The sequence below is a fragment of the Peromyscus maniculatus genome, chromosome 7 (assembly GCF_049852395.1).
Source record: "Peromyscus maniculatus bairdii isolate BWxNUB_F1_BW_parent chromosome 7, HU_Pman_BW_mat_3.1, whole genome shotgun sequence".
NCBI classification, from domain to species: Eukaryota; Metazoa; Chordata; class Mammalia; order Rodentia; family Cricetidae; genus Peromyscus; species Peromyscus maniculatus.
Window position 1 is genome coordinate 119725087 of NC_134858.1, and position 25495 is coordinate 119750581.

The 25495-nt window shown below is 51.6% G+C and overlaps 2 protein-coding genes and 1 long non-coding RNA gene across 5 annotated transcripts; 1 reads left to right on the forward strand and 2 right to left on the reverse strand.

The window, feature by feature from the left end:
* The first annotated feature begins 561 nt into the window (after positions 1 to 561).
* Ackr2 (atypical chemokine receptor 2) lies at positions 562 to 13193 on the forward strand. Of its 2 annotated transcripts, XM_042281968.2 has the most exons (4): positions 562 to 682; positions 4410 to 4519; positions 8404 to 8616; positions 10571 to 13193. In XM_042281968.2, the coding sequence occupies exon 4, from the start codon at positions 10581 to 10583 to the stop codon at positions 11724 to 11726; it is 1146 nt and encodes a 381-aa protein (XP_042137902.2). In that variant the 5' UTR covers positions 562 to 682; positions 4410 to 4519; positions 8404 to 8616; positions 10571 to 10580; the 3' UTR covers positions 11727 to 13193. The 2 variants fall into 2 exon arrangements, with proteins under 2 accessions (XP_042137902.2, XP_042137903.2); XM_042281969.2 differs by lacking the exon at positions 8404 to 8616.
* Positions 13194 to 15903: 2710 nt separating this feature from the next.
* On the reverse strand, positions 15904 to 19150 carry LOC143274381 (uncharacterized). 2 transcript variants are annotated; one of them, XR_013053023.1, is made up of 2 exons: positions 17036 to 19150; positions 15904 to 16245 (listed from the first exon to the last, which is right to left on the reverse strand). It is a non-coding gene; the product is annotated as an uncharacterized LOC143274381 (long non-coding RNA). The 2 variants fall into 2 exon arrangements; XR_013053022.1 differs by having other exon boundaries at positions 17018 to 19150.
* Positions 19151 to 19701: 551 nt separating this feature from the next.
* On the reverse strand, positions 19702 to 21775 carry Cyp8b1 (cytochrome P450 family 8 subfamily B member 1). Its single transcript, XM_006982892.4, has one exon. It carries the CDS (start codon positions 21641 to 21643, stop codon positions 20138 to 20140), a length of 1506 nt encoding a protein of 501 aa, XP_006982954.3. The 5' UTR covers positions 21644 to 21775; the 3' UTR covers positions 19702 to 20137.
* Positions 21776 to 25495: the final 3720 nt, after the last annotated feature.

Consider the following 25495-nt stretch of genomic DNA (forward strand, 5'->3'; position numbering starts at 1 on the left):
GGAGACAGAGCACTTACAAACAGTGCACTGACATGTGGCAGGGGCCTGGCCTGGAGGAGAGAAGGGCCAGCCACACACTGCTGAGTGCACGCCAGCAGCACACTGCACACCCACACTCATTCATTCACTCCGTTAGTCATTCATTCATTATCTGCTTCTGACCAGCTTCAGGAAAGTTTCCCGACAGTTGAGGGAACAGAGAGCAAAACAGCAGAACTGTGGCGGGAGAAGGGAGAGGAAGGATGGTGAGGGGAGCCTGGGAAGGTGGTCTGTCACTTCGTGCAGGTTTGTGCACAGCAGCACAGTGGGGCATCCCACTGAGTGGGTCCAGGATGGACAAAGCTGAATGCTGGGTGGAGCTGGGAAGACCAGCTAGGTGGCCAGGATGCTGAACACAAGCCTCAAGATTTGAGTCAGTGTGCCTGGCTCAGCTGCGGGAAATCGGGGACTGTGCTGTCCAGAGTCATTGGGCTGTTTTGGGGCACTCCTCCCTGGGGTGGGGTCCATTAGGACTTGGCTCACTGCAGCGGATGGGAGGACTTAACAGTGAAAAGCACGCTTCCCCAACCCTAGGAAACCAGGATGTGTGTCCGGAGATTCATACACACTCTGCACGTCCCCGAGGAAGAGGCAGCAACCACTGGGCCCTCTCAGACTCCGGTGGATGTCCCCAGGAGATCAGGTCTGGCCCTAGTAGGTCTGGCGGCCCTTGGGGAGGGTGGGGCTGCTCTGTGGCTACAGTGGTCTCAGTAGCCCGGACCTGGGTACTGGGAGAGGAAGGCACGGAGCAATTTCCACCCCACGGGGAGCTCCTCCACAGCTTCTTTGGGACCCTGCTTTGTGGATTCTGAGGCTTGAGTCTCAGATGGCATCAGGGGCTCCTCCGAGGGCTGAGATCCACCCTGTCTTTTTGCTGGAGTTAGAGTCAGAGCCTGGACCCCGACACTCCAGACCCAGCCATCATTTCCAGTGTGCCAGCTAGACAGGCAGCAACTAAAAAGCAGAGAGATTTATTCAATGTGGTCACACTGGAAGAGGGACAATAAAGGGGTCCAGTGACTCCCCCCTCCAGCTCAGCTTTGGGGTCCTGACATGAAGCTTAGATTTAAACAGACGGTCAGAGGCTTGCACAGCTCAGTGGTCCCAGGCAAGGTACTTTACTATGGCTCAGAGAGGTTCAGGAACCATCCTGGGGTATCCCAGTCTAGGGGTGGTAGAGCTGATTCATTTAAACTCAGCAAAATGACAATGGGGGAGGTTTAAAAAAATCAGGGGAGAGGCTTCCCATGCTGAGAACTGTTTTGGGAGCCTGGCTGCCTCCCTGGGTTATCAGCACCCCAGACATTCCCATGAAGCCAGGAAACCCTGAGGAATGCAGGCTCTCTCTGGGAGCACAGGGAGCTGGGAGCTTGGTGTGGGGGAGGGGGGTGGCGGGGGGGGGGGGGTGGGACGGGACGGGACACGGACTACCATGCAGGGACTGGTTAAGTAGCTCCTTCTAGACCAGCTGTGGCTGCAGAAAGAGCTCTGGGCAAGAAGACAGACAGACAGACAGACAGACAGACCATGCTGAATTGTCCTGAGAGCTCTTTCTGCCAGGGAAGGGTTTGGAGAGATTTAGCATCATATCCAACTTTCCTTGTGTTTATACAGTACATTTTACATTAAACATTTTATTTATTTGTGTGTGTATGTGGCTGTAGAGGTCAGAGCTCAACCTTGGGTGTCTTTTTGTTGTTGTTGTTTTGGTTTTGGTTTTTTGAGACAAGATTTCTCAATGTAGCCCTGGCTGTCCTGGAACTTACTCTGTAGACCAGGCTGGCCTTGAACTCAGAGAGCCATCTGCCTCTGCCTCCCGAGTGCTGGCATTACAGGCATGGGCCACCACTGCCTGGCGCTGGATGCCATTCTTTAGGATCTTTCACTGGTCTGGAGCTCACTGATTAGGGTCGGCGGGCTGGCCGGTGTGTCCCAGGGCCACCCTGTCTCTATTTCTTCAGAACAGGAATTATAGGTGGCATGCTACTAAGCCCAGCTTTCTACCTGAGTGCTGGGGACCCAGGCTTGCAAGGCAGGCTCTTCACAGACTGAGCAATTCCCTCTTCAGCCCTGGACATATGTTAACATGTCGGGCAGGAGAGATGGCTCAGTGGTTAAAGCATTTCTAGATGTCCCAAGTTCAGTTCCCAGAACCCAAGTGGTAGTCCATAACTGCCTGTAACTCCAGTTCCAGGGGATCTGACACCCTCTTCTGGCCTCCATGGCCACCAGGCACACATGAGGTACATATCCATCCATCCAGGCAGAGTATCCACATACATAAAATAAAATTTAAAAAACAGAGAAGAAGAAAGAAAAATAAAATGCTAAAAAAAAAGGAGAGCTTGGTATAGTCTACAGACCTGTAATGCTGGTGCTCAGCATGCAGAAATAGGGGAATAGCAAGTCTGAAGCCAGCTCACACTGGGAGTGTCTCAGCAGACACCGAGTTAACGATCTGGGCACAGAGACCAGGGCTCTATCTGGTGTGCACCGTGGTCCCCACGTCCTGTAAAACCAGGAGCAATACCTGCTGCTCTGCTGAACCAGGAAGGGCAGTCAGGGCAGGTCTGGAGGGGCCTTGGGGAGTACCTGTCCCATGGAACATCATGAAAGATTACGGTTATCAGACAGAGCTGGTCTGAATCTGTCCGTGTGGACCCTGCGAAGCTGGGCTCACTGTGAAAGGCCTTAAATGTGGGTTTAAGGGAACACTGAGGTAGATTGTGGTGGGTAAGGGGGTTATTAGAAGAGTCATTAACTCCATGGACAGACAGACAGACAGACAAGAGCATGGCAGGGCCGTGAGCAGAGGAAAGGAAGGCTCCTGCTGCAGAAGTGGGGGTCTCTTCGTCTGCCTTTCTGAGGACGGAGGAGGTTTGGCAGCACAAGCCTGCAGCCGGGCGAGTGGCGGGGAGGGGGCTGGGAGCCAGATGTGTGGCCACCAACTCCCCCTTGATGTGAACTCACGTCCCCATCCCCGGGGAGAGACCCTGGCCCCTGGGGTCCTTTAGCTAGGGACCCACAGGGAGGGTCATCTCTGAGAGGAAGGGCTTCTGCACGCAGCCTGACGGCAGCTGGGTTCCGACATGCATTCTTACATACACCATCCTTGCTGTGTGTCCTTGGGAATGTCACTTTCCATCTCAGAATTTCAGTTCCTTGGGGCAGTTCTATAACCTCCCCAGTAATAACTGCACCCTTTTTAAGCCAAATATTGACAAATATTGAGGCCACTGTATCAAAATCCCTTATGGGTCAATCTCTGTCAGGCCCAGGATTGGCTGCAAGGACTACGGCAGGTTGAACCCTTACCAGTCCTTAACTGTGTGCAACCAGCCATGTTGGACAGTGAACCTGACTGGTGGGGGTCGGGGGCTGGGGTGGAGCCTGGTTGTTGTCTGCAGGCTGGCTGGGCCTGAAGTTTGCCAAGCGCTGCCTGCATGGCCCTGCCCCTGCGTGGGTCATTCTAGGCTCCCTGCCTCACTGGTTGCCTTTCCTGTGCCTCACGGTGTTGGACTTGTTCTCCCATCTCGGAGCCATCAACCCTTGAAGGACCTCCCGGGGAGGCTGCTTAAGCAGAAGCTGTTTAATATACAGTTCTTTCTCTCCCCACTCCCCACTTTGTCTTCTCATGGACTAACCTGGATTCCAGAGTGAGTTCCAGCTTAGCTAGCTTCAGCTGAGTGGCTTTGGCTGGTTCCTTGGCCTCTCTGTGTCTGGTCCCCTCATAGAGACAACTGTCTTAGTGCTGTTCCAAAGACAGAATGAATGATGAATGAATGAATGAATGAATGAATGAATGAATGAATGGGAGAAGTCCTGAGGACAGACCCTGGCCTGTAGTAAGTGCTGTGTAATTGTAGGGTGTTGTTTCACATGCAGCTATAATTTAATAACTGATGGTCTCCCCAGCCCATGATGGAGGGAGGAAGGAGACAGCCCAGTACTGCCCACAGCTCCCTAGAGACAGGCTTCTGGTGCCTGGCACAGCCTATGTGCAGCTCTTCTGGGGTTGGAGGATGCTCCTGCATCCAGTGGCTGAGGCTGCCCCAGTGTGTGTGACTGCTGCTGGGCCAGGAATATCAGGAATGCCACAACACTGGGCCTAGGGCTTGAGGGGCCATCTGAAGCTGAGCAAGAGTGGATCCCAAAAGCCAATTGGGAGTCCCCAGGGGAGGGCCCAGTAGGTTGCGGTTCTGTGCTGGTCATGCTCTGGGTCACAGGATGCTGCGGCTGTGCAAAGTTGGCTCCAGCTGCGTCTGGTAGGAAATAAGATCAAAAGGAAAAACTGAGTGAAGAGAGGGAGGAGAAGAGGCGGCCACACCATTTAAATCGCCATAATTTTGCTAATGTTGTTCTGATGTCAGTCCTGCACTGAGGAGTCCTGGAGACAGCTGTCGCCCTTGGAGCCCCCAGACTTCGGAGGAGCCAGCTCTGTACCCAGAGGGTGAAGGAAGGCTGGCCAGGACGACCCTGTGTGAGTGCTGGGGACTGGGCAGGGGTGCTTCAGGAAGGGGTGGCTTTGTGGGGTGCTTAAATCAGGGCTTGGTTTCCTTGTCCTGGTCCTGGGAAGTCAGCAAAGGCACTGTCCACTAGAAGTGACCAGATCGGTTGCTTTTACATTCCAAAAGCTGGGAGCCTGTGAGGTCAGGCTCAACTTGTTTGTTTGAGCAGTCTGTACATTTGGTAGGTTGCGCCATCCACAGCACACTCTGCTGGGATGGATGGAGGTCAGCCCCTTGGGGGACCTACCCACCTGGCCTTAAGAGCTCTTGGCTGGGCCCGGGGCAGTGGAAGAAGGAGGGATGCCTGTCAGAGCTCTGGAGTCTGGACCTGTGACTTGGATAAAGGTTTCACAGGCGGCTTGAGTTGAGCGTGGGGGTATCCGTGGCATCTGCCCCCCCCCCCCTCTCAGTGTCTCCCGCCGCTGGCCGCAGTGCTGACTGCTGTGTGGGAGCTCACAGACCTGCCTGCAGGCCGCATGCCAGCTGCACGCCTCCAGGGCTGGCTCAGCCTTCTGCGTTTCTCTGGCCTAAGTTTCCCGGGCTGGAAGCTCTACCGTAGGAGCCACGTCCTTCAAATTTAAGCTTGGTCTGTGGAAAGGGGGACCTCAGACTAAGCTATGGCAGTTCCCCCTTGAGTCTTCAGTTCACCCAGCTCATCCACGGCTTTTGGAATTGGTGTTACCTCATTATGTCTGTTGCACCCTCTGGAATATGGACGTCACTCTAACAGCCTTTGAGCATCCTGTGAGGAAGTTCCAGGCATGCTCAGGTCACATGTCATGGCTCACAAAGCCACTTGTCCCTGAAAGCGAGCTCACATGGCACTGCCCACAAGGCCACGTGCCACGTGGATGAAACTATGCTTTTTTGTTTTTGTTTTTGGAGATTTTATTTTATTTGAGATAAGGTCTAATGTATCTCAGTCTCACCTTGAATTTGCTGTGTAGCTGAAGATGATCCTGAACTTGTGATCCTCCTACGTAAACCTCCTGAGTTCAGGAATTGAAGGAGTGCACCACACCCTTACAGTGCAGAGGGTCAGACCTGCATCCTAGGAAAGCACTCTATCAGCTAAGCTATAGCCCCAGCATAGACAGAGCAGCATTACTGTCCGACAGATTAATTGCATCTGCCTCTGTGTCTCTAGCTTTATGGGAGGTAAGCTTAGCTGAGTTTGACCTTGCTGGCCCTTTGACTGGAAGCCCTTAAGTGAATCCCTGGATCCCCTAAAGCTTTCTCTGCAGAGTCGCCTTTACTACCTGCAAACTTACCCTAAGAAGTGAGCAACTCATTGCTCTCAAGGTTCCAGTGAATATAAGGGAGTGAAAATGACCAGTGCTCACACCTCTTCTTGTGAGCTACAGGACCGCACAGTGGCCAGGAAGGCACGTGCCATCCATGGTGTGTACAGGGACATAGTTTCTGAGTCATCTGGCGAATATTGATGGAAGTGTTGGGAGAGGCCTGTTGCTTCAGAGGACCTGGAGAGCTTCCCAGAGTGCTCCAGGGAGAGGGAGACCTTCAGAAGTTGCCAGCCCTGACTTGGATCAAAGCATCTGTTAGGTTGCATATTTGCTAAAGCAAACGTCAGGGACTTGGAGAAATCAGATCAAGGCCAGGGCTGGCCCTGCGGAGAACAGCTGGGGTGCAGCTATTGGCACCATGACTGACAAGGCCTGAGCCTCAGAAAGGTTCTCCTCACCGGTACCCCTCCTCAGCTCAACTCCTGATGCCAGCCCAGGGATGAGAGACACTCAGAGCCTGGAGAAGCCATATGTACAGGAGAGGAGCAGGGGCCCACTAAGGCAGGCACAGAGCCACCTGTGAGGCTGGCCAGGAGATGAGCTGGGTCCTAGAGAAAACTTCCCAGACATGTGTATGGCTTGTCCACATCTAGTCCCCATTCTATTAGGTAGGAGCTCAAGGGTGGGGCAGAGGCTGACAGAGATGGAGTTCTCCAGTGCTCCATGGGAGGGGTGATATTTCCCACCCAGTTCATTCCATCCAGACTCATGGATGCTCAGAGTCCCATGAGGGCCTCCTGAGCCAACAGCTCTTTCAAAATTCTTCTTACAAAAATGAAATAATTCAGCCAGAAAGAACTAGGGAAAGTAGTGCACCATACATGAAAAAGGGTAAAGCCCACACCACATAGGCCCCCTTTAAAAGGGCTGAGTTATGGCAGTACAGGCTAGATCTCTAGCACTTGAGAAGCGAGGCAGGAGGGTCACTGCAATCCCCCAACTTCTTATGAAAAGAGATTCCCATCCACTAAGAGCATAAATAAATATGAATGTAAGCTGTCACTGAGCATATTAGAAGTTCACCTAGTTGAATTGGAGAACAGGAAACAAAACACAGATGTTTAGGAGGAATTGATGGCCCATTAGCACCACTAGCCCACAGCATAACTCCTGCTGAGCACAGATCCATTTTTGTCTCCTTCCCCTCGTTTCCCCAGAGCCCCTCCCCACTGGTGACCAATGCAATGTGTTGGACATAAAGGCCCCGACCCTTGGGTTCTGACAGGGAGTGAAGTTAGTCCTATATCCTTGATCAAAGAGCCGTCTTCCTCTGTGAAGGAAGGTCGTCTGCTTTGACTGAGCATGCAGCCTCAAGAGAGACACATGGGGGCAGAGAGTAAGGAAGGGGCACCCACTCCAGGTGACCAATGGGACGACTGACAGATGTCAGGCAGACCACCTTAATATCCTCCCTTTTTACGGTCTCTGTACCTGCTCCCTCCCATCTCTGTCTTTCTGTAGCTTAGTACAGGATTGAGCACAATTTTACGTTCACTTCACCCACACTCTAGTTCATGCTATTTTCATGCTTCAGTACATAGCAATGCATAGGTATGGGTGGAGGTTTTCTAGATAAGACCGCAAAAGCACAGGCCAAAATTAGAGGATGGGGTGGGGGAATGGGATTATATCCAACAGTGCAGAGGGGGAATGGGATTATATCCAACACTGCAGAGGAGAGACTCAACAGAATGATGAGGGATCCTACAGGGTAGCAAAAATATTTATGAATTATTCACCAGACAAGGGATTAATACCAGGAGTATATAAGGACCTTAAGATATTACCACCCTCCCCCAAAACTTTTAAATGAGCAAATGATTTATTGCAAGCATAACAGTACATGCCTGCAATCTCAGTGCTTAGGAGACACAGGCAAAAGGATCAGGAGTTCAAGGTCATCCTCTGCTACTTGGCAAGTTCAAAACCAAAACAAATCAAAGCAAACAGAACAAAACAAACAAAAGACAAGAGAAGGTGAAGATATTTCTCAAAAGGAGACACACAGTGGTCGATAGTACACGACTGTACTCCCCCAAAGTCAACATTAGTAACTATTAGGGAAATGCAAATCCAACCACTGTGTGGTATCACTCCACTCTAGTAAGGATGAATAATATTAAAAAGACAAAAAGCAGGGAGGCAGAGGCAAGAGCCAGCTCAAAGTGAGCCTAGTCTACACAGCTAGTTCCAGGCCAGCCAGGGTTATACAGCTGAGGTTTGGTTTCAAAACAAAAACAAAACAACAAAAGCCCCTGCTGGCTGGGATGCAGAGAAAGGGGGAGGCTCATGCACCGCTGGGGGACGTAAACGAGTGCAGCCACCATGGCAAGCAGCATGCAGGTTCTCAAAATTACCGTAAATAGAACCACCAGATGTATGCACGTGTGGGAAATGCAGGTCTACATGAGTTGAGAGATGAGCGATTGCAGAAGGTGTGGAAGAGGTTGATGACTGGGGTGAGGTTGTAGTCAACAGAGGAAGAGGAAGAGGAGCCACTGCATGGTACAGTGGCTGCGGATAATTATGCATGCTGTGTGTATTTTTGAAAGCTTGAAGACAGATTCTCATCAGAGTAGAAGAGAAGCACCCTTCCCACAACTCTGCAAGAGAGGAGTCGGGGCAACAAGGAGAAAGAATTCTAAGACTAGAGGAAACCAAAACAGCAGGGAAGTGGAAAGAGAGCAGAGAAGAAGACGACGGACCAGTTTGAAACTAACGCCTGCTCTCTAGCTGGGCACAGAGACCAGACACTGCAGGCACAGGTAAGCCAGAGTGCTAACAGCTAACAGCTGAGCAAGCCACACTCCTTCCAGTTCAGGGAATTTGCTCGAGATGACACCAGCACAGCAAGCATGCAAAGAAGGAACCCAGGCCACAGCTCTGGAGATTCCCGGGCTGTAACCAGAAGCCCTGGACACCAGTAAGCCTGGTACAGCCACAAGTCAGGGTCCCTATGGACTAGCTGCATTGATTGGTGGGAGACGGCATGCCAGACACCATGGTGTGGGGGAGAGTGACACAAAGTTACAAATCAGCTGAGGAGTTACAGTTGGGAGCTTAGTCTGTGCCTCCCTGAGAGGCAACCACTCAGACACAGTTTATAGCCAATTGAAAGTCTTTATTCCAGCTGGCTAGGACTACACTCAGGCATTCAGAACCCAAGTGTATCACCAAGTGTTCAGATCATGGAGTTTTTGAAGGCAAAACCAACACCTGCCATCTTACTTGGCAGATGCAGCAGGGTGGAGGCGCTTTCCTCAAGCAAGCAGTTTAACAGAAGCCAAGATAAGCAGTTAGCTGGAGGGAGGGGGCTTCTGCACAAGCAGGCAGTTTAATAAGCTAAGTCAGCTGGGGCATCCTGACCTCAGATTTCTTGAATACAATTGGGTAATTTTCTATGACATTCTCCATCGAGGAGATCAAATTGTAGTCAAGCCTAAAATGGCTTCAGCAAGAATATAAGACGGAGGAACCTCCGCAGTCTTGCCTATCACAATGGAGAGGGGAGCAGAGGGCACAGCAGTCAGTTGACAGAGGCTACCAATATTTTTTTTTTTTTAAATCTGTGTTTTTAAACTAAACCCTATGTGGTTCCAGGTGGCCTGGTCCTGGCTACATAAGCCAAGCTTGCTTTTGACTTGCTGCCTCTCCCTGCCCGACAGACTTGCTGCCTCTGGAGCCAGGCTTGAGGGCACTGAAGAGTTGATGATCCTATTCTAGTTCTGAACTCGGTGTCTTGCTGTGAGTGTGGTGGTTGCCCTGTTCTCATACCAGAGGCATTCTGGAAATAGCTTTGGCTTTGGCATTTGCTACACTCCTGGACACATGTGCTAGAAACTTCCAGGCTAAATGTATGCCAACCACAGGCTATTGAAACCCAGTAGGAGACAATTGCCAGATTCTGGCTACTCCGTGTTTACACGCTGACAGTACCGAGCTCACATATTAAAAGCCTCTGGAGAAGCGACAGCCCTGGCCAGGCAATGCTCCCCTTAACGTGTTCTGTGAGAATGCGGTGTGTATCTGCACTTCACCTCAGCTTGTACTGTGTACGCTGAGGGGCACTACCTTGGGCTGCTGTGGAGGTGTTTAATCACAGCCTCAGGAGAGGATGGGTTATTTCGGCTCAGGGTTTGAGGGGATACAGTCATTCGTGGTTTAGGTTTCTTCTTTCAATCTTTGTGTTTGTATGTGTTTACATGTTCATGTATGTGAGCATGGGAGTGTGCATGTGGATGTCAGAGGACAAACTCAGGTCTCAGTCTTCTTTGCGATTGTGTGCGCCAGGCTAGCTGGCCTGTGCACCACTGGTGCTTCTCTGTCTATCTCCCATCTTTTTGTAGGAGCTCTGGGGTTACGGTGCGCTACTGTGGCTAGCTTATGTGGGTTCTTTTTGTAGGAGCTCTGGGGTTATGGGTGTGCTACTGTGACTAGCTTATGTGGGTTCTTTTTGTAGGAGCTCTGGGGTTACGGTGTGCTACAGTGGCTAGCTTATGTGGGTTCTTTTTGTAGGAGCTCTGGGGTTACGGGGTGCTACTGTGGCTAGCTTATGTGGGTTCTTTTTGTAGGAGCTCTGGGGTTATGGGGTGCTACTGTGGCTAGCTTATGTGGGTTCTGGGGATCTGAACTCGCCCCCCCCCCCCCCCCCCCCCCCCGGCTTGCTCGCACACTGAGCTGTTCCCCCTGGTCCTCATCGTGGCTTTTTGTTTTCTGCAGAACTTCAGACATGCTCACCAAGGCGTCCCTCCTGCCGCTCACTACCACCAGTCCTGAGAACAGCAGCTTCTCCTATGACTATGACTACTTGGACGACATGACTGTCTTGGTCTGCAGCAAGGATGAGGTCTTGTCCTTTGGGAGAGTCTTCCTGCCAATCATCTACAGCCTGATCTTCGTGCTGGGCTTGGCTGGGAACCTCCTCCTGCTGGTGGTGCTGCTCCGCTATGTGCCTCGAAGACGGGTGATTGAGCTTTACCTGCTGAACCTGGCCATCTCCAACCTCTTGTTTGTAGTGACGATGCCCTTTTGGGCCATCTCTGTGGCCTGGCATTGGGTTTTCGGCAGTTTCTTGTGCAAGGTGGTGAGCGTTCTCTACACTATTAACTTTTACTGTGGCATCTTCTTCATCACTTGCATGAGCCTGGACAAATACCTGGAGATTGTCCATGCTCAGCCCCTCCACAGACGAAAGACCCGGTTCAGGAACCTGATCCTCATTGCCATAGTGTGGACCACGGCCCTGGCCATCTCTGTCCCAGAAATGGTCTTTGTAGAGGTCCACAAGACCCAAGATGGTGTGTGGCATTGTTATGCCGATTTTGGTGGGCATGCAACCGTTTGGAAGCTCTACCTGCGCTTCCAGCAGAACCTCCTGGGGTTTCTCCTTCCGCTCTTGGCCATGATCTTCTTTTACTCCCGCATTGGTTGTGTTCTGGTTAGGCTGAGGCTGCCAGGCCAGGGCCGGGCTCTGAGGATGGCCACAGCCCTGGTGGTAGCTTTCTTCCTGTCGTGGTTCCCGTACAACCTCACTCTGTTTCTGCACTCGCTGCTGGACCTGCATGTCTTTGGGAACTGCCAGCTCAGCCACTATCTGGACTACACGCTGCAGGTGACAGAGAGCCTGGCCTTCTTCCACTGCTGCTTCACTCCCATCCTCTATGCCTTCTCCAGCCGCCGCTTCCGGCAGCATCTGAAAGCTTTCCTTGCTGTGGTGCTGAGATGGCACCAGGACCCTGGCGCTGCCCGGGCCCTGCCATCCAGCTGTTCTGAGAGCAGCAGGGTTACTGCCCAAGAAGATATGGTCAGCATGCATGACTTTGGAGAGAGGCCGGCTGACGACCCCCTTAACAAGGGGCCCGTGGGGAATGGTTAGCCCTGAGTGGCCGTGGGCAGAGCACTGCTCTCTCTTAGGGCCAGCATGACCATGCTGCTTGCCCCAGGGGCTCTCAGCCATCATCAGACTCGCTCACTGCTGCCACTTCCTCCATCTTCCTGGACCCCACACTGTCTGCCGAACCGCTGCAATGGTCTCCATAATCTCTGCTTCTATCACATGTGCTTCTGTGGCTTCCTGGGCCCCCAGCAGACAGTGAGGTCACTCCACTCTCGGGCTTCAAGGCTATGTGACCAGCCTATGACCGCATCTCTACCACACTCCCTGCTAGTTTCTGGGTTCAGGGCACACTGTCCTCCACTTGTGTTTCTGGAGCATTCCAGGCTCCTCCAGTCGGGAGAGTTCAGCTACGCCACCTTCCTGGGCAGTCTTCCCCTTGTGAAGAGTTTGGCTCATTCCTTCACTTCCTGGGGTCTTGGTTCAGATCTCACCTTGTTGGTGAGGCACCCCATGCTCACTCTACTTAATGCCCTAACTACTTACCTGATGCTCTGGATGATCTGCTTCTGCATTTACCACTGACACTCAGTCCACATTTTCTCCTGTTTGTTGTGTCCACCCAGCTGAGCTGCAGAGTAAGGCTCTTAGTGCATGGCTCACTGCTGTACTCCAACCCGCACCACAGAAGCTTGTACATGGAAGGCGTTTAGAAAGGATCTGTGGAGTATGAGCAGCAAGCTCTTTCTTTGTGGCGTTTTGGGGAACAGCCACAGGCTGTCCACCCACCAGGGCCCCTTTCTCAGTAACTCAGATGGGGATACACCTTCCTGCCCTTGTGGGAAGCTCCAGAGCTGTAGCCTGAAGGCACTGGAGGTGCTCCAGCCAGAGGACAGCCTGGCAGGTGCGCATCTGGCAGGAGAAAGGCAGAAACCATCCATCTCAGCTCTGGCCTAATCTGGAACCTTCAGTCCTTCTGGGGTCTGTCGGTTAAGTTCAAGGCTTTATCTGAACTTTCCAAAACACATGCTGGTGAGAAGGCAGTCCCCCAACACATCCTGCTGGGAAAACTGGGTATCCACATGCAGAAGATTAAAACTAGATCCTGTCTCTTATCCGGTACAAAGAGCAGCTAAAAATGGATCAAAGACTTTAGTGTAAGACCCAAAGCTTTGAAACCATGAGGGAAAAGCACAGGGTAAACAATTACAGACATCAGCAGAGGCAAGGGCTTTCTGAGCCGAGTTCCAGTAACCCAGGAAATACAAGCAGGGACCAAGAAGCAGGACTGCATGGAGTTGCATGGAACCACAGTCTCTGAGACACAGGGACAGCAGTGTCTTTTTAACCAGACTGGCTTTGCCCTGACAGGGCCAATATCCAGACTGCATGGGGAACTGAAAAATTGACAAGGTCAAATAATCCAGTAAAAAAAAAAAAAATGGGTGAATAATTTGAACAGACATTTCTCAAAAGAAGAACAGATGCTCAATAAATACACAAAAAATACTCTGCATTCTTGTCCATCACAGAAACACAAATCGGAATGACACTGCAGTCCTACCTCGCTCAGGTCAGACAGCTGCTACCAGAGAAGCAACCAGAACAGCAGAGCCATGAACTCTGGCGGGACAGGGAGGAAAACGGACCCTTATAGAATGCTGTTGGGTAAACCGTACAGTCGCAGTGGGCTGAAATTTGTTGGTTCCTTAAAAAACTTAAACTAAAATTGCTAATGATCCATCATACACACTCTGTAGGGTATTACCCAGCCTTAAAGAAGAGGAGGAGAAGCCGGAAAATGGATGGAGTACTGGTTGAGTGAAGTAAGCCAGAAAGACAAGTATCCAAAAAGCCGCGTGGTGGTGGCACACGCCTTTAATCCCAGCACTCGGGAGGCAGAGCCAGGCAGATCTCTGTGAGTTCGAGGCCAGCCTGGGCTACCAAGCGAGTTCCAGGAAAGGCACAAAGCTACACAAAGAAACCCTGTTTAGAAAAACCAAAAAAAAAAAAAAAAAAAAGAAAGAAAGAAAGAAAGAGAAGTATCCCTTATTTCCTCTAATTTGTGGAAACTAAGACAAAAGAGAGTACATTGAAAGTAGGAGAGGGCAGAAAGAGGAAGCCACCATGAGTGGATTTGGACAAAGCATGACATACACATGTATGGAAAAGTCACAGGATGAGTTCATAACTGCAGCAATAATAAGCTTTGCTTGGCACAGAAGCCAGTATGCATGTGCCAGTGTGTGGAAATAAGAGGACAGACTCATGTGCCATTTCTCAGGTGCTATTCACCTTTGTTGTTTTTGAGACAAGGTCTTTCCCTGTTTGAGATTGGTCCCTGTTTCCCCCTTCCCCGAGGTCTCACTCGTGTGTGCACAGGCTCTGGACTGCACTCTGTGTCTGCACAGGCTCTGGACTGCACTCAGGTCCCGGTCCCTGTTTCCCCCTTCCCCAAGGTTGCACTTGTGTCTGCACAGGCTCTGGACTGCACTCGTGTGTGCACAGGCTCTGGACTGCACTCTGTGTGCACAGACTCTGGACTGCACTCGTGTGTGCACAGGCTCTGGACTGCACTCGTGTGTGCACAGGCTCTGGACTACACTCAGGTCCTGGTCCCTGTGGGCTTCACTGACTGCTGTGCTTCACCCCAAGGCCAGCGCTTTCTCGGCAGCACCCAGACATCTGCACCCTCAGCTCCTCCAGCTCCTCCAGCTCCTCCAGCTCCCCCAGCCCCTCCAGCTCCTCCTCCAGCTCCTCCAGCTCCTGAACGCCCACCACTCCATGCTGCCGTCTGCACACCTGACCTGTCTGCCCTGCCCTGTTCCCTGTGTAACAAAGCTTGCTTCTGGTCAGATGTGCCCCCCCCCCCCCATCTCCTGAGCTGACCCCACTTGTTCTGGAAAAGGTTGCCCTGCCCCATGCTCTGGGTGGAATCTTAGACTGTCCTGATTGGGGTCAGTGTCCTCTGAGTTCCACGTGTTGAAGGTGTTCCTGCTGAGTAATGGTGCAATCTCCAGAAGGTGGGGCCTCAGAGCAGGCCCTTAGGCAACTGGGAGCCTGCCTTTGAAGCGAATGATGGGACTTCAGGCTTCTCCACCCCCAGTGTTTTGCTCCGTGGCTTATGAGTTGAGCAGTGTGCTCACTCCTGCTGCTGCCATCTGGTGCAACCTGAGCCAAAAAATAAACCTTTTCTCTTTGACCGTTACTGATCTCGGGTCCTCTGTTGCAGTGACTTGAAGCTGAATAATTCACAGAACAATTACAATTTTATATTTTCATGACCACAGTGATTCTTTTGGGATGGACATGTGACCTAGGCAGTCAGCAGGATGAAGGCAACTGGAACATGCTGGAATAGAGGCACGGAACTAGAACGGAGAGTGTGTGAGATTTGGTGCTTTAAGAAGTGAAGTGAGCGAGCAGACTCTGGGGTCCCCAGAATCACGGCTCAGCTGGTGCTCATCCCAGTTCCCAGTGCTGGCTTGGCACGCACTCCCCACCTTGTGGGCCCAGCTGCTGCGTTATTTGCAACCTTAAGATTCTTTTTTTCTTTTCTTTCTTTCTTTCTTTCTTTCTTTCTTTCTTTCTTTCTTTCTTTCTTTCTTTCTTTCTTTCTTTCTTTCTTTCTTTCTTTCTTTCTTTCTTTTTTTTGGGGTTTTCAAGACAAGAGTTTCTCTGTGTAGTTTTGGTGCCTTTCCTGGATCTCGCTCTGTAGACCAGGCTGGCCTCGAACTCACAGAGACCGGCCTGCCTCTGCCTCCTGAGTGCTGGGATTAAAGGCGTAAGCCACCACTACCGGGCAACCTTAAGATCGATACTCCCTGCCACCCAGAGCATGCTTGTTCCCCTTCTCTAGGGAACCTTCAGCCCCCAAGACTTCCCCAACCTCATAGAAGCCCTCACAGCCTGCTCTCATCCTACAACTCTTGTCTTGCACAACAAAGCACAAAGTGTGGCATGCAGGAAAGGAAACTCCCAGCTAAGTGAAGTGGAGGGTAGGATGGTGGATGGCTGAGTTCCCAGACAGCAGATAGCCACATGTAACATCTTCATTCCACAGGCTGCTTCCAGAGCTTGGAGTCAGTGCTCACTGAGTACCTTAGGGGTGTTTTAGTTCGTTTTCTCATGGACACAGAGGCAGCTTAAGGAAGGAAGGATTTCTTTGGTTTGTAGTTTGAGGGTACAGTATTGGTTTAAAAATTATGGCAACTCCACGTAGTTAAAAGGGAGGTTTATTTTGTGGGGTAACTTACAAATGAAGGGATAGGCTACAGGGTCTGGGAAAGATGTGGCGCACTCCAGCGATGTTCTCTGGAGAACTCTCGGTCCACCTCCAGCGTCCAGGATCCAGGATCCAGGAACCAAGAGAGCTGGCCCATCCAGATCTCGGGTCTTCAGGGGTCCTCTCTTGGCTCCGCCTTGTAGGTGTGGCAGTTACCTAAGCCTCAAAGGGGGTGGTACTTCCAGGTCAAAGCTGGACCGGCTACCCACTACAGTACAGTCCATCGTGGGGGGAAGTCATGGCAGCAAGGGTGTGAGGTGGTTGCTCACATTGCATCTGAAGTCAGGAGGCAGAGAGAGAGAGGAACACTGGTGTTCAGCTCTGTTCCCACCCTGGCCACAGAGTGGTGCCTCCCACAGTCAGGGCAGGTTTCTACCTCAGTCAATCTGATCTACAAACTCCTTCACACATGCCTACAAGTGAGAGTCTACCTCCTGTCAAGTTTTTCTTCTTCTCGTTTTCTCCCCTCTTCCCTCCTCCTCTCTCCCTCTGTCCCTCCTCCTCTCCTCTCTCCCTCTGTCCCTCCTCCCCTTCCTCCTCTCTCCCTCTGTCCCTCCACCCCTCCTTCCTTCCCCTGTACCTCTTTCCTTCTCTCCTCTTTTGTTTTTTGATTTCTTACTAAGTTTTTTTTTTTTTTGAATGAGTGGCTGATGAACAGAGAATTGAGCAGGAAGACAATGTCCCACCCAGTTATTTTCTCTGAGTTCAGTAACAATGTGCCTCCACCCGCGCGCGCGTGTGCGCGCGCACACACACACACACACACACACACACACACACACGCATGTGCGTGCACACACACATAGATGCACACACGAGCGCGCACACACCTATGCATTCATACATACAACCACATACACATGCACACACATACACACACGTGCACACACACACACACACACACATGCACGCACACACGCACGCACACACACCTATGCATTCATACATACAATCGCATACACATGCACACACATGTGCATGCCCAGTTGTTCCTCCATGTGCCTGACTTATCTCCAGTGTTTTTATTCTGTGTGTTCCCCATATTCACCTTGCTCAACTCTGATACCTTCAGGTCTCTCTATACAAGGTCCCAGATTCTTTATGTCAGGAGGGACTCCAGGCTCCCTCAGTTTCTTGTCTGTAGTTGGTAATTTGTCTGAGAACATGGAGGAAGGGTATTAGAACTCCTGAAACCACGTATACCAGGCAGACTGATGAGATACAGCTCAGGTTATGGCAATAGGACCACGGTCTCCCAAGTCCCTGACTTTGTGCCCGAGATGCACAGATGGGATGGGACATAGCATGCCAGGTGTGGAAGATCAGGGGCCTTGCTGCCAGCCTTGGTGATGCATGTGTAGCTGTCTGGGACATCCATGCACATGTGTCTGCGTCTGACAGCGTGTTGTATGGGCTGCGGACAACACATATAGCTGTGGATGTAGATCTGCGATGAATGTGTGTCTAGTGTGTGCCCACCGGCTTTCAGACTCTTCCATTGGGTGTGCACTTCCTGGGAAAGAGCCTCAGAGTCAACAGTGGCCTGAGGAGCACTGGCCACAGACACACATTACTGCTTACGGTTATAGGGACCCTGTGTAGCAACTCACCAACAGCCCAGGCCGAGGCCGAGCCTCTCTCTCCAGCCCTGCTCCCAAGCCTGTGCCTGGCTCCACTCGCTGCTCTTCTTGCAGGCCTGCCACGCCTGGCTCCCCCTGGCATCACCTAGCCTTAGCCAGCAGGCTCCGGTGAGCCTCTGTTTGCACCAGATCACCAGGATCAGAGGCAAGGTGGACTCTCCTCTGTGCTGGCTCAGGGAGCGGGCAGGAGTGACTGCCTGCAATAAGCTGCTGGTCCCTCGGCTCTGTGCCACGAGACTGGCAGGTTCACTGCGGTGACCACATGGGGAAAAAACTTTTCCTTTCCAGGTGACCAAAAACCACCATAGGAGAGTTGTTTTAGTTTATGTTGTTTTGGTTTTGTGGATTTTTTTTGTGTGTGACAAGCTCTTACTGTGAAGCCTAGGCTGCCTTTGAACATGAATTCTCCTGCCTCAGACTCCTGAGTGCTGGGTCCCTGTGTGTGCCTCCATACCCAGCTGAGAAGACATCTCTGATCTTGTTTTATTGTAAGCTGCCTCCTTCCCCTGCCCACTGCACTAGACATGGGGGCTGGCTGAATGGGAAGCCATTGGTGAGCTCACATTGTGACCCTTCCAGCCCAGCCCTCCTCTCATGTCCCTGTCCATCTCCTCTCCTTGTGTTCCTGGCCTTGTAGAGTGGGTAGGTTATCTTAATGCTCATGGCCAGGTAGGGGCTCTATGAGATTGACCTTACCGTCCAGGAAAGGTGGGTCTTGGTCCAGGGCCACACAGCTACTTGGAGACATCTTGCCCACAGTTTGGGCCTCTGCCTGCAGCTGCTGCAGTGCTCAGCAGGGCAGAGGAGGTGGGCTGAAGGGGTACAGAGCGGTGTCAGGGAAGCCGCTCTGCCTGGGCCCTGCGGTGGCGAGCCTGTCTGTGCTGCCCGGACCCACCTTTCCCAGGATCCTCTCTCTAGCTACAGTTGTCCCCCAGCCTGTCCTAATCCCAGCCAGGCCCTGCTACTAGACAGCCACAGCTCCGGAAGCAACACTTGCCCACTTCCCAACCCGGGAAGCGTGTCTAGCCATGAGGTCACCTTGTTTCATGCACCAGGTCATGGAAGGGCAGGATATGTTTGAGTACAGAGTAAATTTGCCAAGGCTGGAAATCAAGTTTCTACGATGGAATACACATTTAGAGAATTGGTAGGCAGAAATAAATGGACACGTTAGCGTACCCTGATGGGCTAATTTCTTGGTTCTGGTGGTTCTGGGTCCCCGCACCTCTCACCTCCTCCCCCTCAGACCCTCCAAGGACAAATCCTCGATGGGCTTGAATCTGGGCCAGGAGCAGGAAGAGGAAACCAAGACAGCAATGATGTAGCCCAGGTGTGCTGGCATGTATAAACAATGTTAGCGGAGCCAAGGGGCCCAAGGCCATGCTGGGGTGGGAAGACGGAAACCCAAGAAGGCTGGTAACCGGTACTGGCGGCAAAAGCTATGGCTCTGCTTTGGGACGGCTGCATGGCAGAGAGCTGCTGGAGATGAAGCCCGCAGATGACGGGTGCATGAAGGTGACGAGGAGCCAGGAGACGAAATGGTGACCGCCAGAGACACTTTCTGAAAAGGGCCTTGGGAAGCTGTGTGAACAAAGGGTGAAGCCTGGTGTGGAAACAGGCAGGGGCCACAGGGCTGAGAATCTCAGCAGAGGTGGGTAGGAAGTGATCTTTCAGAGGCATTCCAGGGCTTGAGCAGACAGAACTGGACCTGATGGTCTGTGATGGGGGAGGTGCGGTGTTTGGTGTCTGCTCTGGGTCATGGGTGAAGGACCATCCTGAGCAGAGAGGCGGGGCAGTAGGGAAGGAAGCCGTTTACCAGAGTGTGGGATGGATGCCGAGTTCTGCACGGACCGAGCATATCCAAAGGGCTGTGAGATCCCAGGGGAAGATGGAAGGCATGGAGGTAGAGAAAACACTCAGTGGTGTTGTTGGGAACCATGGGGAGAAGATGCAGAGAAGAGAAAGGGGCGGGAGGGGGCACCTTGAGTGGCCCCTGTGTCAAATGTGGTGGTTCTGAGACTGTGGCTAGACCACTTTCAAAAGCACTCAAGAGTTTGATGACAGGACACAAGAACGCAAAGCACCAGATGAGTCTCTCTGAAACTGTTTAAGTTCTAGTTCTTTGGAAACTCTGGGCTAAGTTACACACGGGAAAACAACCCTCACCTTAACCCTTTGCTTCCTCTCAGTGCATCTGTTAGGGAATTAACAATCACATGCATGCTTGACTCCACTGAACATCTCTAGAGTCTGAACCCACAAGATGTGGAGTAAAGGGCACCGAATGAAGCAGGCAGGGGGGTTGAGGCAGTGTTCGCACGATGACATTTGACTCATGGGGTGCTCCTCCTGGAGGAGGGTCTGGCAAAATCACTGGGGAGGCAGCATCTTTCGGGGAGCATGAAAACCCATGAGATGTCCAGGAGGCAAGAGAGCAAGGATCCCAGGGAGAGGTAGGGGTGCCGCAGAGCCAGAAGGATGGCTGTCAGTGCCACTCGGGACTGCAGGGTGTGGTCAGGCCTAGGAGCTCATGGCATGGGCTTCAGGCGGTAGCGGAAGCGCACCTCGTGGCTAGGCTGTGAGGTGCCGAAGCCCCAGCGCCTTGGGTCGATAGGGGGCACAGGCATGTCGGGGTCCACCAGCTCCAAGTCAAAGTACATGACCATAAGCAGGACAAAGATCTTCATCTCACTGAGGGCAAAGAACCTGCCGGGGCAGATGGAGACGCCCGAGCCCCAAGGCATGTTGTAATGGTGGATCTTCTTGCCTGACTTGTAGAAGTCCACTTTCCGGGTACCATCAGGATTGAGGAACCGATCGTACTTGAAAGCCGTGGGCTCAGGGTGAATGTCAGGGTCCATGTGCACTGAGAGGTAGGGGAAGAGAGCCACCTTATCTCCACGACGGATCTGGTACTCTTGCCCGCCGGCCATCTTTAGGATGTAATCTTTCTGCACCACCCTGAGAAGAGTGGGGGTAGCACCCAGTCTCAGAGTCTCCTCCATCACACTGTCCAACACTGGGGTGCATTTCAGAGCACTGAGCGTGAAGGCAAAGGACGTCTTGGCTTCTAACCTGGCCTCACCCAGGACCCGGCTGGCTTCCTCTTGCACAGCCTTCATGGCATTCTGATGCTTTAGCAAGAATAAGAGAGCCCAGAAACAGGTTGGCCCTGTGTTCCCCTGGGAGGCCCAGAGCATCATAAAGTTAAATTTGTCCTGCATGGATGAATCTACTCCTTCCTCCCTCAGAAACTGAAGCATGCAGCCTAACCAGTTACTTATGCCGTCTTTCTCCAGGTTTTGCTCCACAGAGAGTCTCTGGTGGAAGAGACGCTGGAGTTGGCTCACTTCTACCCACTCCCGGGGCCCCAGCAGGGAGTAGACAAACCTGGGGAAAAGAAGATCAAACCTGCGGAACTTGGTAAACAGCTCCTCGGCTTCCTGCAGATCCTGCTCCTTGTCTTTGGTGTAGCCAAACAAGCTCAAGAAGCCGGCCTCGAACAAGACTCTGTAACAGAAGTGAAAGAGGCCGTCTTCACGCCAGGAACTGGCATCCAGACTCGGGCCTTTGGGCCCTAGCATCACCAAGGACAGACTGTCCAGCATGGCCTTGTTGAGGTCCTCCAAGCCTTGTCCCATCAGATGCTTAGTACTGGCTGAGTGTACCATCTGGTCGTCCCCACTGATGGACTTGTATCCAAACACCTTTAGCACCAGTTCCTGTGCGTACTTCCTGAAGTCTAGAGTTTTCTGTGTGTCCTTAATGATGGGGCCGAAGGAGAGGGGGTCCATGACAAAGGTGAAGTACTGACCCCCTAGCTGCACTGTGAACACATCCCCGTGCTTGGCCCGCATTCCCTTCAAGAATTCAAACATATTCTTCCGGAAAGCCATGGCATGGCCCAGCCAGGGTATGAAACCTTTGTCCAGAGGCGGCTCCTGGGGCCTGCGGTGCCTGAACAGCATGGACAGACACAGGCATCCCACAATGGCTGTGAGCAGGGCTCCCAGCACCGGACCCCACAGTGCCATGGCCAGGCTCCAGCTGAGCTCTGCACAGTTCTGTCAGCTCAGCTCTTGTCAGCTCTCCAGTGCTGGAATGGCTTTATGTGGCCTTCAGAAGTCGGGAATGCAAAGGTCCAAGGCCTTGGACCTTGCTCTGTAATGGTGAGCGGTGTAAATAACTCCAGTTAGCTAGCACCCAGAGAAAAATGTTATTCCAATTTGACTCGTGACGCAACAGAGCCTGGTCAGGCAAGAGGAGGAGGGGTTTACCATAAAGAAGGCAAAAGAAAGGCCTCGAACTGTGGCCGCAGGCTGTGTACCCACTGCGCTTTGCTCTGACCTCTCAGACGCAGATCTGGCATGTTATCTCTGTGCCTGCCTCGAGTCCACCCTACAACCACTCACACTCTTATCCACTCACACACCAATTTATTGGCTAGCTCTTTCACTCAGTGTCCGAATCTCTTTCCTCATCTTTTAAACTCTGTGTGTGTGTGTGGGGGGGGGGGGGGACATACATGGTTGACACTGATACCTTCCTCTGCTTTCACCTTAGTTTTAAAATTTACCACATTGATCTTTTCTTTATTTTTAAAGATTAACTTATTTTTATTTATGTATATGCATGTTTGCCTGCTTATATGTATGTTTACCACATGCATGCCTGGTGCTGGTGGAAGCCAAAAAAGGTCATTGTATCTCCTGAAACTGGAATGGTTTTGAGCCACCATGTGGGTTCTGGGAATGGAACCTGAGTGCTCTGCAAGAGCAGCCAGTGTTCTTAATCTCTGTGCCATCTTCCCATCCCCAACATTTTATTATTATTATTATTATTATTATTATTACTAAATTATGTGTAGATGTGTGTGTGTGTGTGTGTGTGTGTGTGTGTGTGTGTGTGTACATGTGAGTGCTGGAGGCCAGAAGAACTGGGTTGCCTTGAACTGGAGTAACACATGGTTGTCAGCCTCCTGATATGGGTGCTGGGAACTGAATTTGGGTTCTCTGGAAAAGCAGAAAATGCTATTAACTGATGGGCTACTTCTCTAGCCCCTGTAACTTATTTTTTGAGGCATAACCGGAACTTGGAGTTCACTGACTGACTTCATTGGCTGGCCACTGAGCTCCCAGGATCCTTCTGTCTCTACCTCTCCATGCTGGGGTTACAGGCATCAGTGAGCCTGGCCTGTTATATAGGTGCCAAGGATTCAGACTCAAACTTTCCCACTGAGCTGTCTCCCTAAACACCCCATCCCCCAGTTCCATTGTCAGGACTCAATGTTCCCATTTCTAGTAGGTCCCCCATTCCAGATAGTTATGGGCCCCACAGGACCTCTTCCTGTGTGGAACCAATAGCTGCCATTGGTGCTTTGGGGAGGCAGAAGAGACAACTAATAAAAGCACTCAGGACAGTGTCTGGCTCAGGTTAGTATTCTCTCTATGCCAGTTCTTGTCATAAATCCTCATCACATACTTTGGCCCCTCCCCTGGTGCCCGTGGCAACTGTGTGTCCTTTCCTGGGGTTTCCTTTTCCTTTGGTTTCAAAGATGCTTTCAGATGAAGCAGATTCTCAATGGTCAGGTTTGCTTCCAGCTCTCTGGACAGTCACAGGCGAGTGAATGATCAGTGTGTACCCATCCAAGGTGACGGTAAAGCTTTAGGCCTGAGGACAGCTGAGTAGCTGTCAGGGCGCGAACTCCATCATGGGGCGTGGTGTTAATGAATCCATCGGCGGGAGCCAGAGAACTTCCTAGACTGGGGGCGATTCAAGCAGAGTCTCGGGCTCTCATCCCGGAGCTCCTCATCTGGACTTGCCCTTGGGGCCTTGCCGGCACAGCGACAGATCACACGGAACTCACTCTTCTAGCAATGGAAATACAGCAACATGTCTGTTATTCTTATGCCCAGGAAAGTTCCTGAGAAAGACAGTGCCTAAGGTTTTCATTTCGGGCTGGTCAGGTATACATCCTCTGCTTACCCACACCCCAATTCCAGACTCCCAGAGGAAAGCATGATTGGATACATTGTGGAACACATGTAGGCATAAAGTAATGACACTGTTGAGTAAAACGTTTACTGGGACACAGAACAAAGTTGCAGAAGCCAGTCGAAGCCTGCTTTGAAAGCAGGCCTCCCTAAGCCTCAGGCCTGCCATTGCACCCTTTACACTGTGACTGCCCCCTGTGCAGAGCGGTCCCGAGCGGTCTGCTTGCTGTCTTCTTCTCCACCAGGCGTGCTCGGTCTGCCCATTCCTGTCAGTCCTCCTCACGTGTTCTTCCTGTCTGGGGTGGCTTCTGTCTCCTTGAATGACCAACTCCGTTCAGGCTTCAGTCAGGATTTCTAAGCTGCCTTATGGGAAAGATCTTCCCTGACTGTGCCTTTGACACATCTTCCCCTGAAGGCACGCGATGGCACACATTGCTCTGTCTTGGTTTCCCTGTGTGAAATCAGCCTGTGCCTTTGTTTTTTTTACTCCCTTCCATACGCTGATGATTGGCACTCAGAAGAAAAACCCCTCTGCAGTGTTTGCCAATCTCTGTTGTAACTGTCCTCACGGAAGGACGGTTTGCAAGAAATGTGTGTCACCGGTTCCCTGAGTCATTATGAGCTGATGCCAAAGTAAGCTTTTTGTTGGAGTGTTTTTGCTTTTTGAGATAAGGTTCCTCTGTGTAGCCCTGGCTGTCCTGGAACTCACTCTGTAGACCAGGCTGGCCTTGAACTCACAGAGATCCACCTGCCTCTGCTTCCTGGGTTCTGGGATCAAAGGCGTGCTGACTCTGGCCAGAATAAGTTCCTTAAAGGAAGCACCGCCTTTTAGGCCTGCCCCCTCAAGCCTCGGCACCCCACCTGACACTGAGCAAGTGTTCTGTCAGCACTGGTCAGGGAGGGAATTGTGGTCCCACGCCATCTATCACTACTGCTGCAGACATTTGTGTTTTACAGATAAGAATAGTGGGCATGAGAAACAAGGCCTGCTCCTTCAGGTGCAGACAGAGCAACATAGGTCACTGTTATGTGGGGCACAGAAACCTAAAAGAGGAGAAACCAACTAGAAAATACCCCATGGCTGAGGATGGCTGAGTGTACCAGGTGGAGCACTCGGGATTAAAAATAATTCTTCAAAGAATGTTTGACAACTGACCAAGAAAATCAAACAAGTGCTTTATGAAATAGGCTCTAGGGAAGGCAGTGTGAACTAAATGCTGGAGTCTGAGCATTTAGTGTCGTGCCCCAGGTCAAAAGGAACAAGTTTGCCCATAGGCAGTGCTATTCGAAGCCTCGGCTGGAGAAGTTTCTTTTTGCAGTAGGCACAGTTGACTCTTTGATCAAAGTACTGAGATTGAATGAGTGCTGAGTTTCAACTTGAAATGGGACATCTATGTCAGCATCTACTTCCCCAAGGCTCAGGGAACATCCACAGAAGAGGGTACAGAAAGAAGGTAAGAGCCAGAGGTTAGGAGGAGGGCTGTGAAGTTCTGTCTTTGGATGACGTGGTCATTGCATTCACGAACTCACAAGGGCTGTACTTATCTGCACAAGATCAAGCTGTCAATATGTCTGCATGGATGGGAGGGAGCTCATGAGACTCCATCCTAGCTAGGGAGCTGTTGGCAGTTGATGGCTTCAGGTGAGGGGAATCATTTTCCCCTGGGGTCGCCCCTGTTCCTGTGGATGGCACCATGCCTGTGTACACGCAGGAGCACTGACTGGACTCAGTGGGCCAGCCAGACGGCTCAACAAGTAAAGGGACTCACTGCGAAGCTCGAAGAATTGAGTTCAGTCCCCATAAGGAGAAAACTAATTTCTGAAAGTTGTTTTCTGACCTCCAACCATGCATCATTGTGGCACATGTTGCCCCCACAAAATGAGAAATAAACA

What these genes read in the sequence shown, in the direction of transcription:
- Ackr2 (XM_042281968.2), top strand. Translation starts at nt 10,581, where the DNA reads ATGCTCACCAAGGCGTCCCTCCTGCCGCTCACTACCACCAGTCCTGAG.
- Cyp8b1 (XM_006982892.4), bottom strand. Translation starts at nt 21,643, where the DNA reads ATGGCACTGTGGGGTCCGGTGCTGGGAGCCCTGCTCACAGCCATTGTG.